The sequence below is a fragment of the Sinohyriopsis cumingii genome, chromosome 6, assembly GCF_028554795.1.
Source record: "Sinohyriopsis cumingii isolate HCF-2022 chromosome 6, ASM2855479v2, whole genome shotgun sequence".
NCBI lineage: Eukaryota > Metazoa > Mollusca > Bivalvia > Unionida > Unionidae > Sinohyriopsis > Sinohyriopsis cumingii.
This window is the reverse complement of record NC_142966.1, coordinates 54,124,492-54,137,084: the sequence shown is the minus strand read 5'-3', so window position 1 is coordinate 54,137,084 and position 12,593 is coordinate 54,124,492. Positions and strand designations below refer to the sequence as shown.

Here is a 12,593-nt window from a genome sequence, read left to right as displayed (position 1 = left end):
GTCATCTGAGGAAGAAATGTCTGAAATTTGAGATGATGAAATCATCTTATGTTGTGTAAACCTTAGTTTTAATCCATTGCTTTACAATTTTTCATTTATTTAATAGCTGGCACATGATTTCCCCAAGTTGCCATATAGACTTGAGCTATTATCAGATTGAAATTTGAACAGTTGAATAATTCGCTTATTCATGTTGATCAAAGAAACAGTTCATTCCATTCTTGAATAATTCATTTTGGACATTGTGTTATACATCAGTTTTGATTTCAGTGTTTATTCTGGTCAGGACACAAATGTGAGAATTGAGGACTACAGTGTAAATCACTAGTAGATATACACATATATGTAACATTTATTTCACATTTTATAATTGACTTAAATTGAGTAGCAAATGAATCCAAATCCACCTTCTTTGAAAACTTATTTTATGCAAACCATCAATTGATAACATTCTGTGCAATATTATAAAGAACTTGCACTTATTTGTCCTTTTTCCCAATATGTAATGTTTTTATCCTTAATTGTTTTAGCACTGTTCTTCAACAGGTTTAAGGAAAATGTTGCTAAATTGTGAAAAACTTTGTGTCAGGATCACAGGTACTTCACCTTGGTACCCTGGTTTTGTTTAGATAATATTTATTTCTAGAATACATTTGCCTTTTGTCAGACCTACTTCTAGAATATATTTGCCTTTTGTCACACCTGAGACTGTTATAAGTTTTATGCCATGTTTTTTTTGGATGGTGTTAATAAGAATCAGTTGAATTTGATTTATCTCTTACTGTAAACATTTGGCTTACCTGTTTATATTGTATGGAAGGTGACTAAAGAAGTGAAAAGTCATTTCTTCAAGATACTTGTCAGACTGGACTAGCATCATTTTAAGCAGATGCAGCATCACATGCATTGTGGGATGAGTAAATTTGATGGGTGACAACAACCAAATTCAAAGTCACTTGTCCAGTTGGACAAGTAGACAATTAAGCTGTCAAACTTATAGGAAACTTCTACCAGGTACATGTTGATCCTAACAATTGGTTATCCAGGTACCCAATCAAAGGAAAATTGTATTAAATGTGAACCTGAACTGCTGTTGTAGGTTTATAGATGCCAACCCCCAAGAAAGGTATAGGCATAAGTGGCAAAAAGCATAATCTGAGCATAAAAAGAGCATAAAAAGAGCAATCTATATATTACATGCCATAATTACAGAAAACTGTATGGAAAACATACATTTATTTTTGCTGCTTACCTGGATCAACAGTTAAAATTCTTGTCACAAATCGGCTAAATTCATGTGGATTAGTATTACTATAAGAGTATTGACACAAAACAAATTGATAAATTATTTATGTATAACACTCACTTTGACTAGTCTACATGTCTAGGTTTCGTCGTGAAGTCCACAAATGCTGAATGCTGTATCACTGTCAAATTCTTCTTACAAAATGTTTGAACTTCTAATGATGAATCCTTTTATATGCAATATGATTTTAAGTCTTACAAGATCTAACATTTTCCAGTCATAACATCCATGATTCACATCGATAAACCATGTTTCTCTTAATATCTGGCACCATTTTCTTTTAAACTTATGTGCATCAAAATAAAATGAATCTGTGACACATGGTTTCACATTAAGGAAACATGTCTGTTTTCTTGAAACTGTTTCATGTACAGTTACTATAAAGAGAAATTAAAGAAATTAGGCAGAGGTCTGATGAAGGATAAATGCGCAGCAGCCAATAGTCACACGAGACAAGGCCTAGAACTGGACTTGTTATTCTGTGTGTTGCTCATTCTTGATGTCTTTTATCTGAATGTGGAAAACTGTTTTCGTTTAATTTTAATCGGTACCCAGATGTCCATTTTATTACCTGGGTTATATCAATGGGTGAGTACCCGTGTACCATAACTGCTGATGGCCTGAAAAATTTTCAGACCTTGCTTACACCTAGAGCTAAATTTTCCATGTATCCTTTTTTCATATGATGATAAGAAGTCCATAGATCAAATCAAAATAATCTGAGCTTTGGTATTAAAAGTGATTGGGTGGGGTGGGGGTTAATGCCATACATTGCGGCCAGTACATTTGGCAGAGAAAGAAACAGGAAAGACCCCAGGGAAAACTACCAACCAATGGGAAGCAACTTGCAAGCTTTCTCATTTACACACAGTGGTTGAGCCAAGACTCAAACCAACAGAGTTCTGTCAGAGCTTTAGAGCACTCTGCCTCTTTTAGACCCTTAACATTCACATGTTTTTAGCAGAGGTATATTTCAGTTATGAATATATGCTATCTCACTTTCTCCATCTATGTGAAATATTTACTTGATATTTAACATGTGTAAACTTTCTTGACAGCAACCTGTCCAGTCCTCTGTAATGAGAATGGGATATATGCCAGAGGTGTATGCCAATGTCGACCAGGATGGAAGGGGCGAGAATGCGAGATTCGTGAAAACGAGTGTGAAGTTCCCAACTGTAACGGCAATGGACAGTGTGTCGATGGCAAATGTCTGTGTCATGCAGGTTTTCAAGGCCCTGACTGTGGTATTGGTGAGTAAATTGCAGGATACATATTAGAATTCCTAGTTTAACAATACCTTGTTGCCTTAAATTTGTTTAGAGGGAAGAATAGTCTGTTGTAGAGCTGACTAAAATTACATTGCTGTGATTCATTACATTTCAGTGCTATCACAGTTTTGATTGGTGACTCATAGAACAGCAGCAGACTTACAACAGTTATCCAACCCATTATGTTGGCTCCTTTTGAATTAATTAGATTGTCTAGGCATATATATCTCTTGTTAAGGTTGCAGTTTAAAAACCTAAAAATCCAAGGTTATGAGTCGTGATACTAATTTTTCTGGTATCAGCATATTTTAATAAAAACCATACCAGCACAGTATTTGTTCTTTGGATTTGAATGTCAAAGATTACTAACATTTCATTGATCCATACACTCAAAAATAATAAACTTACTGGACAGCAACAAGCATTTTTTCGTTGTCCTTAAATTGCATTCTCTACAGAAGAGTTATCTTTGATTCTGGCTGTATTAAAGAAGTGGCAGTTATATGGAGGTTAATTTTATGTGGAATGCATTATCTTTAGTCTTGAAAAATTTGATGGTCATACAAAAAACGGCTGTTAGAGCAGGTCTGGCAGTGTGTCTGAAGTTCAAAGAACAAATATTGATGTGTTGCTAATATGTCCATTAGTTCTAGTATTTGTCATACGTGTTGTAAATATATAGTGTTCTTTACCAGTCACTTGTCACTGCTCTGTGATACTCTCTTGTCATTCTGTTTTTTCTTCTGTTCTCACTGTTTTTCATTGATTTTAGTCATCAGACATTTCATCATTTACCCTATGCTTTTTGCTGTTTTAGACTGCCTTTTTAACTTGAATTTTATTCTCATTCTTCATTTGACCTTAACCTTAGTTTTCTCTTTCATACCTCAGCTTTGGTCAAAATGTTAAAGAAATAAATACAAATTGTTGAATATAATGGAAGTTTAAGTTACATGTCTTTCAGTAGTATAGGCACTGACTGTTTGGTACCTAACATACTGATTGGTTTAATAAAGGTTCTAATTACTGGCAATGCCTCCTGTTTTATATTGGCCAGGAGGTACTGAGCAATACCTGAGCATGTTTAATAAGTATTAGGTTTTCCAAGAAAACTTACTATCTTGCAGTTACACTTCCCGGGTGCCACTGTATATCCAGCCATTCTTATGATGGTTTTCTTTTGAGAATTATTTGTTTGCCTATTCTTCAGTAGGGCAAAGACTGCATGTCCAGATGGCACTACTAGAAATATGTAACAAGTAAAACCCAGAGAGCATGCTTGACTGGAGGCATGGCTGTTTCCAGTCTACTTGCACATTGATAGATTTTGCAAAGAGTAGTGTTTACCATTGTCTAAATGTTTTTAAGGTGGTCAATTAATGCTCTTCATTGAAAATTCTGGCCATTTATCATGTCATATTATGACCTTCTGCATCAGAGGCAAACACTAAACACTAGGCCACTCTATCAGTTTGTTTACATTGGGACTAATATAAAAAAGTGAGTGTTAATCCTTTACATTGGAACTACATATAAAAAAAATGGTTGTGGAATCCTCACATCGAGTCTACATATAAAAAAAAGGTAATGTAGACCCTTCAAACTGTCAGATAATCATGTTTTGTTATTGCCTTGTACATCATTGGATTTCAGTTACCTTGTACATCAATGGATTTAAACTGGGCATCCATTTGTTTCATCTTGGAAAAGTAATACTTATGTAAATAATGATTGTATTAAGGAAAAGAAAAGATTTATTTTAATATCCTTGAAGACTGAAAAAAAAGGAAATGCAATTAAAAACTCCTTTTGATACCACCATCACTGCATTCTGGTAATAATATAAAAAAGACTGAAAACTTGTGCCTGGGAATGAAAAATTTATTTAAATGATGCACACCAAACAAAACATATTTGACCAAAGTTAGGTTTTCTTTGGCTTTTTAATTTTTAACATTTCTGTTGCACATATTTTATGTCTATTTTCTTTTAACTTGGCTTTCCAGTGGACTGTCTACTTCCTAACTGCTCGGGTAATGGGGTTTGCGTGCTTGGCAGGTGTATTTGCTACAAAGGGTACAGAGGGACTGATTGTAGCATCCCTGATAAAATTAATATCACGCACGTTTGTGCCAAAGACTGCTCAGGACATGGCGTTTATAATGTGGAACAGAGCAGATGTGAATGTGAACGCTTGTTCACAGGGGAAGATTGTGAGACAGGTAATAATGCAAGATGCATTTGGATCCCCTCTGAGCATATCCCACAATTCCAGCATGGATATTATAATTCGCAACCAGATTGGTTGGTTGATCACAAGTTTTTGTTAATAATACTTCACATAATAGTCTTAAATACACATGTTCAGTTTTTTTACTAACATTAACTAACAGCACATTCTAATATCACTAACATGACTGTTTAATCAAGATGGTTCTCTGTTCAGTATTCATCTGTTTGATGTTATGACCTTTACCTCAATTAAAACAAAAACAAATGACTTTAATTTGGCACAAGATGTAAATTTGATAATTGTTGCAAATTTGTATTGTTATTTTACTTGATGAGATTGAATTACCACCCATCTACACCAGTCTCCTCGTACTATGTGAGCATTGTAAGTCACATAATCAACCGTAGTCGATGATGTTGATGAAGGCAGTGTGATATTGATGAATATTTTTAATTCTAACATATCTATGATATGTATCCTCAGTAAGGGAAAATTATACATGTATTTTTTCACTGAAGAAAGTTTTGGAAGCTATGGTAGAGTTTTGCATGCAGGAGTAAGAGACCAAATTCAGAGTAGATAAAAGAGACTGCCATACCTTTTTTTGTGTGCAACATACATCTTATTGTATCAGAATAGACAGCGATTTTTCAGGGTCAAATACATTGGCCACTTAACAGAGGTGTTTACTGCTTCAATATCACCAGATCTTCTTCAGAAATGTCCACCAAAATATAGGCTATGCATTAAAACTCTTTGATTTTATGAGCTTTTTCCTCAAAGATGCAGCCTGACAAAGTTTTGTATATTAGGCCCACCAGATCTATCAATGCAGAATTTGATTTTACTGGAATGCAGTATGTTTTTGCCTTTGTGAGATGGTTGTTGTTGTTGTAGGGTTTAATGCCATTTTTCAGCACACGATAAGCTATACATGGCGGCCAGTATTAATGGTGGAGGAAGAACCCAGGAAAACCCCGGAAAGAACCACCGACCCACAAGAAGCTACTGGCGAGTTTTCTCACATACCCACATTGGCTGAATCCGAAACTCGAACCCACGCAGACAGAGGTGAGATGGCAGTGATCTGTAACAGAGAGTGCTGTAGACCACTCAGCCACTCGGGGCCCCTGTGAGATGGTAGTTTACTTTTGTTAACTCAATTAAGAAGTTTTATGATCATGTGCCACAGGAGAAAATATTGGACTTCTCAAAAGAATGTGGTTTGTATAAATATTTTGGCCTTTTATTTTCAGCAGTCAACCTTCTTCAAGGGTCTTTTCTTTTTTCAGAACTAAATAGCCAGCATTGTGCATTAGTACCATTGAATGACACAATGTATGTAAATACATCAAATGCCAAACCCATGATTATGGACTTGCAATGAATTTTTCATGAGATGATCTTAATAGGAAGAAAGGCACAGATTATGAATTGTGACCTTTACAAGTCAGTGAATGCAAATTACAGTTGGCTGCTGGTCAGTAATGTCAGCTGAATAAGTTGATGAATGTAAATCATAGTTGTCTGTTAGTAATGTCAGCAGAATCAGTCCATGAGTGTAAATTATGCTTGGCAGTTGGTAATGTCAACTGAATGAGTCCATGAGTGTAAATTATGCTTGGCAGTTGGTAATGTCAACTGAATGAGTCCATGAGTGTAAATTATGCTTGGCAGTTGGTAATGTCAACTGAATCAGTCCATGAGTGTAAATTATGCTTGGCAGTTGGTAATGTCAACTGAATCAGTCCATGAGTGTAAATTATGCTTGGCAGTTGGTAATGTCAGCAGAATCAGTCCATGAGTGTAAATTATGCTTGGCAGTTGGTAATGTCAGCAGAATCAGTCCATGAGTGTAAATTATGCTTGGCAGTTGGTAATGTCAACTGAATGAGTCCATGAACAAAATTATGGTTGGCAGTTAGCAATGTCAGCTGAATGAGTCCATGAATGAAATTATGGTTGGCAGTTAATAATGTCAACTGAATCAATCTATGAATGCAAATTATGGCTGGCAGTTAGTAATGTTAACTAAATCAATCCATGAATGCAAATTATGGCTGGCAGTTAGTAATGTTAACTAAATCAATCCATGAATGCAAATTATGGCTGGCAGTTAGTAATGTTAACTAAATCAATCCATAAATGCCAATTATGGTTGGCAGTTTGCAATGTCAACTGAATCAATCTATGAATGCAAATTATGGTTGGCAGTTAGTAATGTTAACTAAATCAATCCATGAATGCCAATTATGGTTGGCGGTTTGCAGTGTCAACTGAATCAATCCATGAATGCAAATTTTGGCTGGCAGTTAGTAATGGTAACTAAATCAGTCCATGAATGCAAATTATGGTTAGCAGTTTGCAATGTCAACTGTATCAGTCCATGAATGCAAATTAATTTTTGGCAGTTAGCAGTGTCAACTGAATTGATCCATGAATGCAAATTACAGTTGGCTGCTGGTCAATAATGTCAACTGAATCAATCTATGAACCTAAATTATGGTTGGCAGTTAGTAATGTCAACTAAAATCAATCCATGAATGCAAATTACAGTTGGCTGCTGGTCAGTAATATCAACTGAATCAGTCCTTGACTGCAAATTATGGTTGGCAGTTAGTAATGTCAGCTGAATCAATCTATTTGTCAGGTTAAACAGATAGGGCATCTTATATATAGCATTTGTCTGGGTAAACAAGTCTGGATTAAGGCATCTTATATATGTTTGTCTGGGCAAACAGATCTGGAATAGGGTCTATTTTCAGACATTTGTTTGTGTAAATAGGTCTTGATTTGTGTCTGTTATAGGACATTTGTCAGTGTGAACTGGTCTGGATTTGAGTCTGTTCCATTTCTTTTCTTGCGATTTCAGGTGAAAAGCAGAAACCGTGATCAGTCTGCTCTGTTCATGATTGGGTGTCTGCCATATACATGGGTAGATATGGCAGTCTTCATAAGATCAAAGCATTTTTTTAAAGTATTTGTAGAACAATATTATAAACAATATAGTAAATTTCATATCTGGTGGAAACTGCAGCAACTCTGTACAGTGTTAAAGTTCACAGGTTTGATACTTGCCAGGGTTAGCTGCTTCATTATGTCTTGGGGAGAGGCTCAGTAATGTGTTAAAGGTGCTGTCAAAATTCGACTAGCCAACCAACCAATCAACACCATTGTGTATGTTTAATAATAAAGATGATTATGTAATCGTTATTTAAGTACATACATATCTTAAGCATTTTTTTAAATACTGGATATTCAAGATTAAGTAGATGTGTGTAATGATTATGTAAATGTAGTGGGGGAGAATATTATCAGTCCTCCAATGTTATATTTTACTTTTCATTTAGAATCCTTTACTTTTGTTTTCAATTTACTATTATGTATGCCTGGTAATCTGGGAATCCTGACAGAGTTAAATTTAGTACTTTTCAGAAATGGTTTTGTCAAGTAGAGCTTTCAGCTAGTCTTAAAGTTTTTTCTAAATTAAATTTTAATGTACTTAGATTGAATAATGTTTGGTTTAGCTTATTATCCTAATCATTAAGGTTTTTGTTGTTTTGCTTGATGCTAATGATATATTAAATATATACTCCACCTAAGCACTTGTGACAAGATTAACTGAAGGTTATACAACCTTTTTTTGCTTCAAGGTTGAACCAATGTACTGAATTCAAAACTTCTATACATTGAGATGTGTTGATCAAAAACAGTAAAAGGCATTCGAATGACACTTAAGTTAGTTGAAGAAAATTGGTAAAATGGGGGAGCTCATTTTTTGAAAATACTATCCATAATTTGTGTTGAATCAGTGTAAAATCTGGTGTAATAATTACTGTTATGTTTTATGACATTCCCTAAAGGAGAAAACCAATATTCTTGCATGCATTCCTTTTGAATGATGCAGCATTCCATTCATCCATACATTCCTTTTCAATGATAAAACATATTTTATGAGTTTCAGTTCAAGGCAATAATGGAAAGCCATGGTCCAACTCACTGGGTATTTCATTTATAAATCCCTTTTTTTAATCATTTCAAATTCCTTTTGTGAATTTTGATGTCGAGTATAATTGACGGATCTCTGCACATTCATTTGACAAATATCACTCCCTCCCACCACTGCATGACTCCATTTTCAACCTATAAACCCTCAGAGTGTCATGGTTACTTGACCTTAATTTTGCTTGAGTACACTGCACACCCAAATGCAAAAAGGAAAGATACAAATCTGCTGATGTACAATGCACTGGCAGGTCATGGACAATGGACTGGCAGATCAAAAACAATGCTCAGGCAGATCGGGGACAATGCAGTGGCAATAATGGTCTTGTCTGATCTTATGTTTAAATGGAGCAGCATACCGGTAGGTCCTGTTCTCAGAGTCATGAACCTGCCTGAGCACAAAACACCAACTCAGAACGCCAAAATCAAAACTTGCACGTATAATAAAAACTAAATCTTGTTTAAATGTCTGACATACATATATTGGTACAAAAATGAAGAGAATTCTGAAGCCTTGGTCATTCTTACCTAATATCCTGCATAGTTACAGTGATGTACTTCCAGTAAAAACATTTCACTTTTCACAACCAGCTTTCTGTATCAGTTCAGTACTTAAACATTAAAATTAGTTTATGCCTGCACCGAAACTTAAAATCAGATTACGTCTGTATTTAAAATTCGCTCCTGCTAACATCGTTTCAGAGTGAATAGCTTGTCATGTCATCTGTTTCTTAAAAAAAATTTAAGTCACTAGAAGAAGTCCTTGAGTTTATAAACCAGTTCTTGTCATCCACCTTTATAGTACTATAGTTTGGGCAGTGATTTGTTTTCATTCATTAAGTGCAATTTATTTTTTATTTTTAAACCTGGTATCTCCTCTGTCATGCTATTCATTTCAAGATGCACCATTGGTCTTAAAATGTTGTTCTTTTTTTTGGGCGTAAAGTCATTTTTGAGCTCATAATGCCAGTTACTATGACTGGTGGAGGAAGAACCTTGGAAACCCACTGTAAGAACCACCAACCCACAGGAAGCTACCGACAGTCTTTTTCATACGCCCAAACTGTAATCATCAGTAGCTTTCCACTATTTTTCTAAACAGGTGGTTTGCACAATAACCTTATTTCTACATTTTACGCTGTGCATAATTTATAACTTATTTATTTCTTAAAAGCCTATATTTATTTAGTCTTCCACAACATACACATGTAACAAAATAATGGTGTAGCATCTTCAGATCTATTGTAATTTTAAAAAAATAGTTGACAAGGCATTTCTTGCATTGTCTCAATTTATATGATTGAGTTGGTCACTTGGACCATGATGTCATGGGTTGATTCCACTGGTTTTGCCAACAGTAAAGAGTTTATTGTATCAGTCTTGTAATTACTATATATTGTGATATAAATATGACTGATGTTTTAGTCAGTTTTCTTATAAAATTGTATAAGAAACTCTAAAATTATGAAAGAAGTCCAGAATGCAATAACGTTTATCCACTGTATAAGTAGAACTGTGTATTGCAGCTGATGTCGTTATTACATATTATAATACTTTGTTGCACTATCTTCTTTTAAAGCAGATCATGAAATAATGATTTTCTGTGAAAGAATGTAATAAGGATGCATTTGAGCATTTCGTACAGTTAATATACTTATCACACTTGTTAATGCAGTTTTTGTAACACATCAGTGTAAAAGCGTTAGATGTGAAGTTAATGAAGAGAGTAAGATTTCATTAAATAAGATTTATTTTATTATACCATCTTTGGTTCACTAGAATTTTTGTTAAATATGTACTACTGATGCAACTTTTGAAAGCTCTTTGTATAAAATGAGCTTTTTCTACATTTTTATTTTTAAAGATTGTATCTTTTCAGATTGAAGGTATTGTAACTTTTCAGATTTAACTCATTAATCCCTGGAGGTTTTTGTCATTTTTGCCTGAAATACGAGTAGGAAATGCATTTTGGGGGCTATTTATGAATACATCCTAATACATTGACTTTCAAGAGATTTTCCATTAGCCTAATGCCTAGTTGTGTTAGAAACAACATTTTGCATTGGTTATTTTGCTTACGCATGAGCAGAACGGTAAAAGTTGGAGGTTTTTTTGTGCTTAATGGACCCATCATTTTTGTATCGAGACCACTCTTTATTCCAAATGCCTATCTTATCCTACTTTTTGAAAGGGTTCGCCTGTTTATGTGCAGTTCAGACCAGTCTGCCCTTAGATCTGAGGCCAAAAAGTCTAAAATCCGGACACAAAATTGAATTCCGACCACAGGTGAATTTTGGGTGACAAAAAAAACAGGTCCATAAAATGAGTTTTTTCCCTCAGTATTTTGTAGTGCAGCTAGAACGTCCAGATTATTTGGTATCATTGTAGAGATAGATCTATCTACCTTTCTATAATACCACCCACTTTAGTGTATCATACATGACCTTGAGGCTACAGAGCTCGGCAGTAGGCTACTACCTCCTGCCATGTAAACCTTTCGCCAGGGTTTAATGAGTTACGGTTCAGTAGAACCTTGTATAGCTGAATCTGGTATATACACATTACCAGTTTATCCAAACTGAATACAGTCAGGCCTGAAATGGCCAGTCTGTAAGCTAGTGGTAGCTGGAAAAATTTAGTTGGTAGAGCATTGGATTCATAATCAAAGGGATACCGGTTTAAAACTTGCCCATGCCAGCATGGGTTGGCTGCCACATTGTGTCATTGGGAAAGGCACTTAGCTCACTTTCCTGATTATGATGTAGCCAGAGAAAGAGCTAAAAGTGTAGTTAAAAACCAAGCAATCCTTAACACATCCTCCTCAGTAGGATGACCAGATATTTTTGCCCTGATTGAGAAACATCAAGATGGTGAGTAAATTCCTATTTAAAGTAGCCTTTGGTCCCAGCAGTGTCAGATTAAGGTTGGATTTCATTGTACATGTCCAGCAAGCATGAAGATTTGGTATGACCCAGTCTTGTTGATCTGACATCCTGCTTAATCATAAGTTAAATGTAGGCCCCACCCCCACCCCCATCCCACACCAACCCAGAGTTTTGAATGTGTATTGTATGCAAAACATATCTTGGGCATAGCCAATTGCAAATCTCTTGCTTTAAATAGTGGAAGATGAAAAGAAAGAAAATATATATAGTTATGAAAACTGGAAAAATAACAATTTTGTATTGTAGTCAAGAGGATGATTATAGTAAAAATGGGTTGCTGCAGATTCTAATGTATTTCATGAAAAAATATTTGGATTTTTGCACCAATTGTCTTTTATGTTTGATTTCATTAAATCTGGAATTTCTCATTTATTTCTCCATTTTGCATTCTGCATGCTTCAAATTTCTTTTAATATTCCATTTTTGCATTTGAAACAAAGAATTGAATATTGAAGAAAAAATGTTGTCTCAGTACAGAAAGAAATATTAGGAGATATTGGTTTTTATTGTTGTAATCTCTGTCTTATGATTGGAATGTGTTTCACTTCTCATGTTTCATCAGGGAGAACCAATAGGATAATTTTACAATCAGGGTTTCAAGAGTTTTTGCAGTTTCATCAAATGATTTCTGATTCACCATCTTTGCAATTTAACATGTTGAAGTTTTTGCTATTGAGCTTGTATGCAGCATAATAAAAAATTGTATTTCACGATGTAACTGCAAAGGAATCTGGATTGATTTATGTGACTCCAATGGAAGAAGAAACATTTTACCCCATCTTGTGAGGCTTGTATTTTCCCAAAGTGGAAAAAAGGGGGAGGGGTATATATAA

The 12,593-nt window shown here is 34.8% G+C and overlaps 1 protein-coding gene across 9 annotated transcripts in view; it reads left to right on the top strand.

The window, feature by feature from the left end:
- LOC149796957 (teneurin-m-like) overlaps window positions 1-12,593 on the top strand; it is a 432,723-nt gene that overhangs the window by 369,984 nt on the left and 50,146 nt on the right. For all 9 annotated transcript variants that reach the window (XM_089961631.1, XM_089961633.1, XM_089961632.1 and 6 more), the window contains 2 exons: window positions 2,365-2,559; window positions 4,584-4,799. In XM_089961631.1, the coding sequence (XP_089817757.1) occupies window positions 2,365-2,559; window positions 4,584-4,799 (411 nt within the window). The remainder of the gene's footprint in view (window positions 1-2,364; window positions 2,560-4,583; window positions 4,800-12,593) is intronic.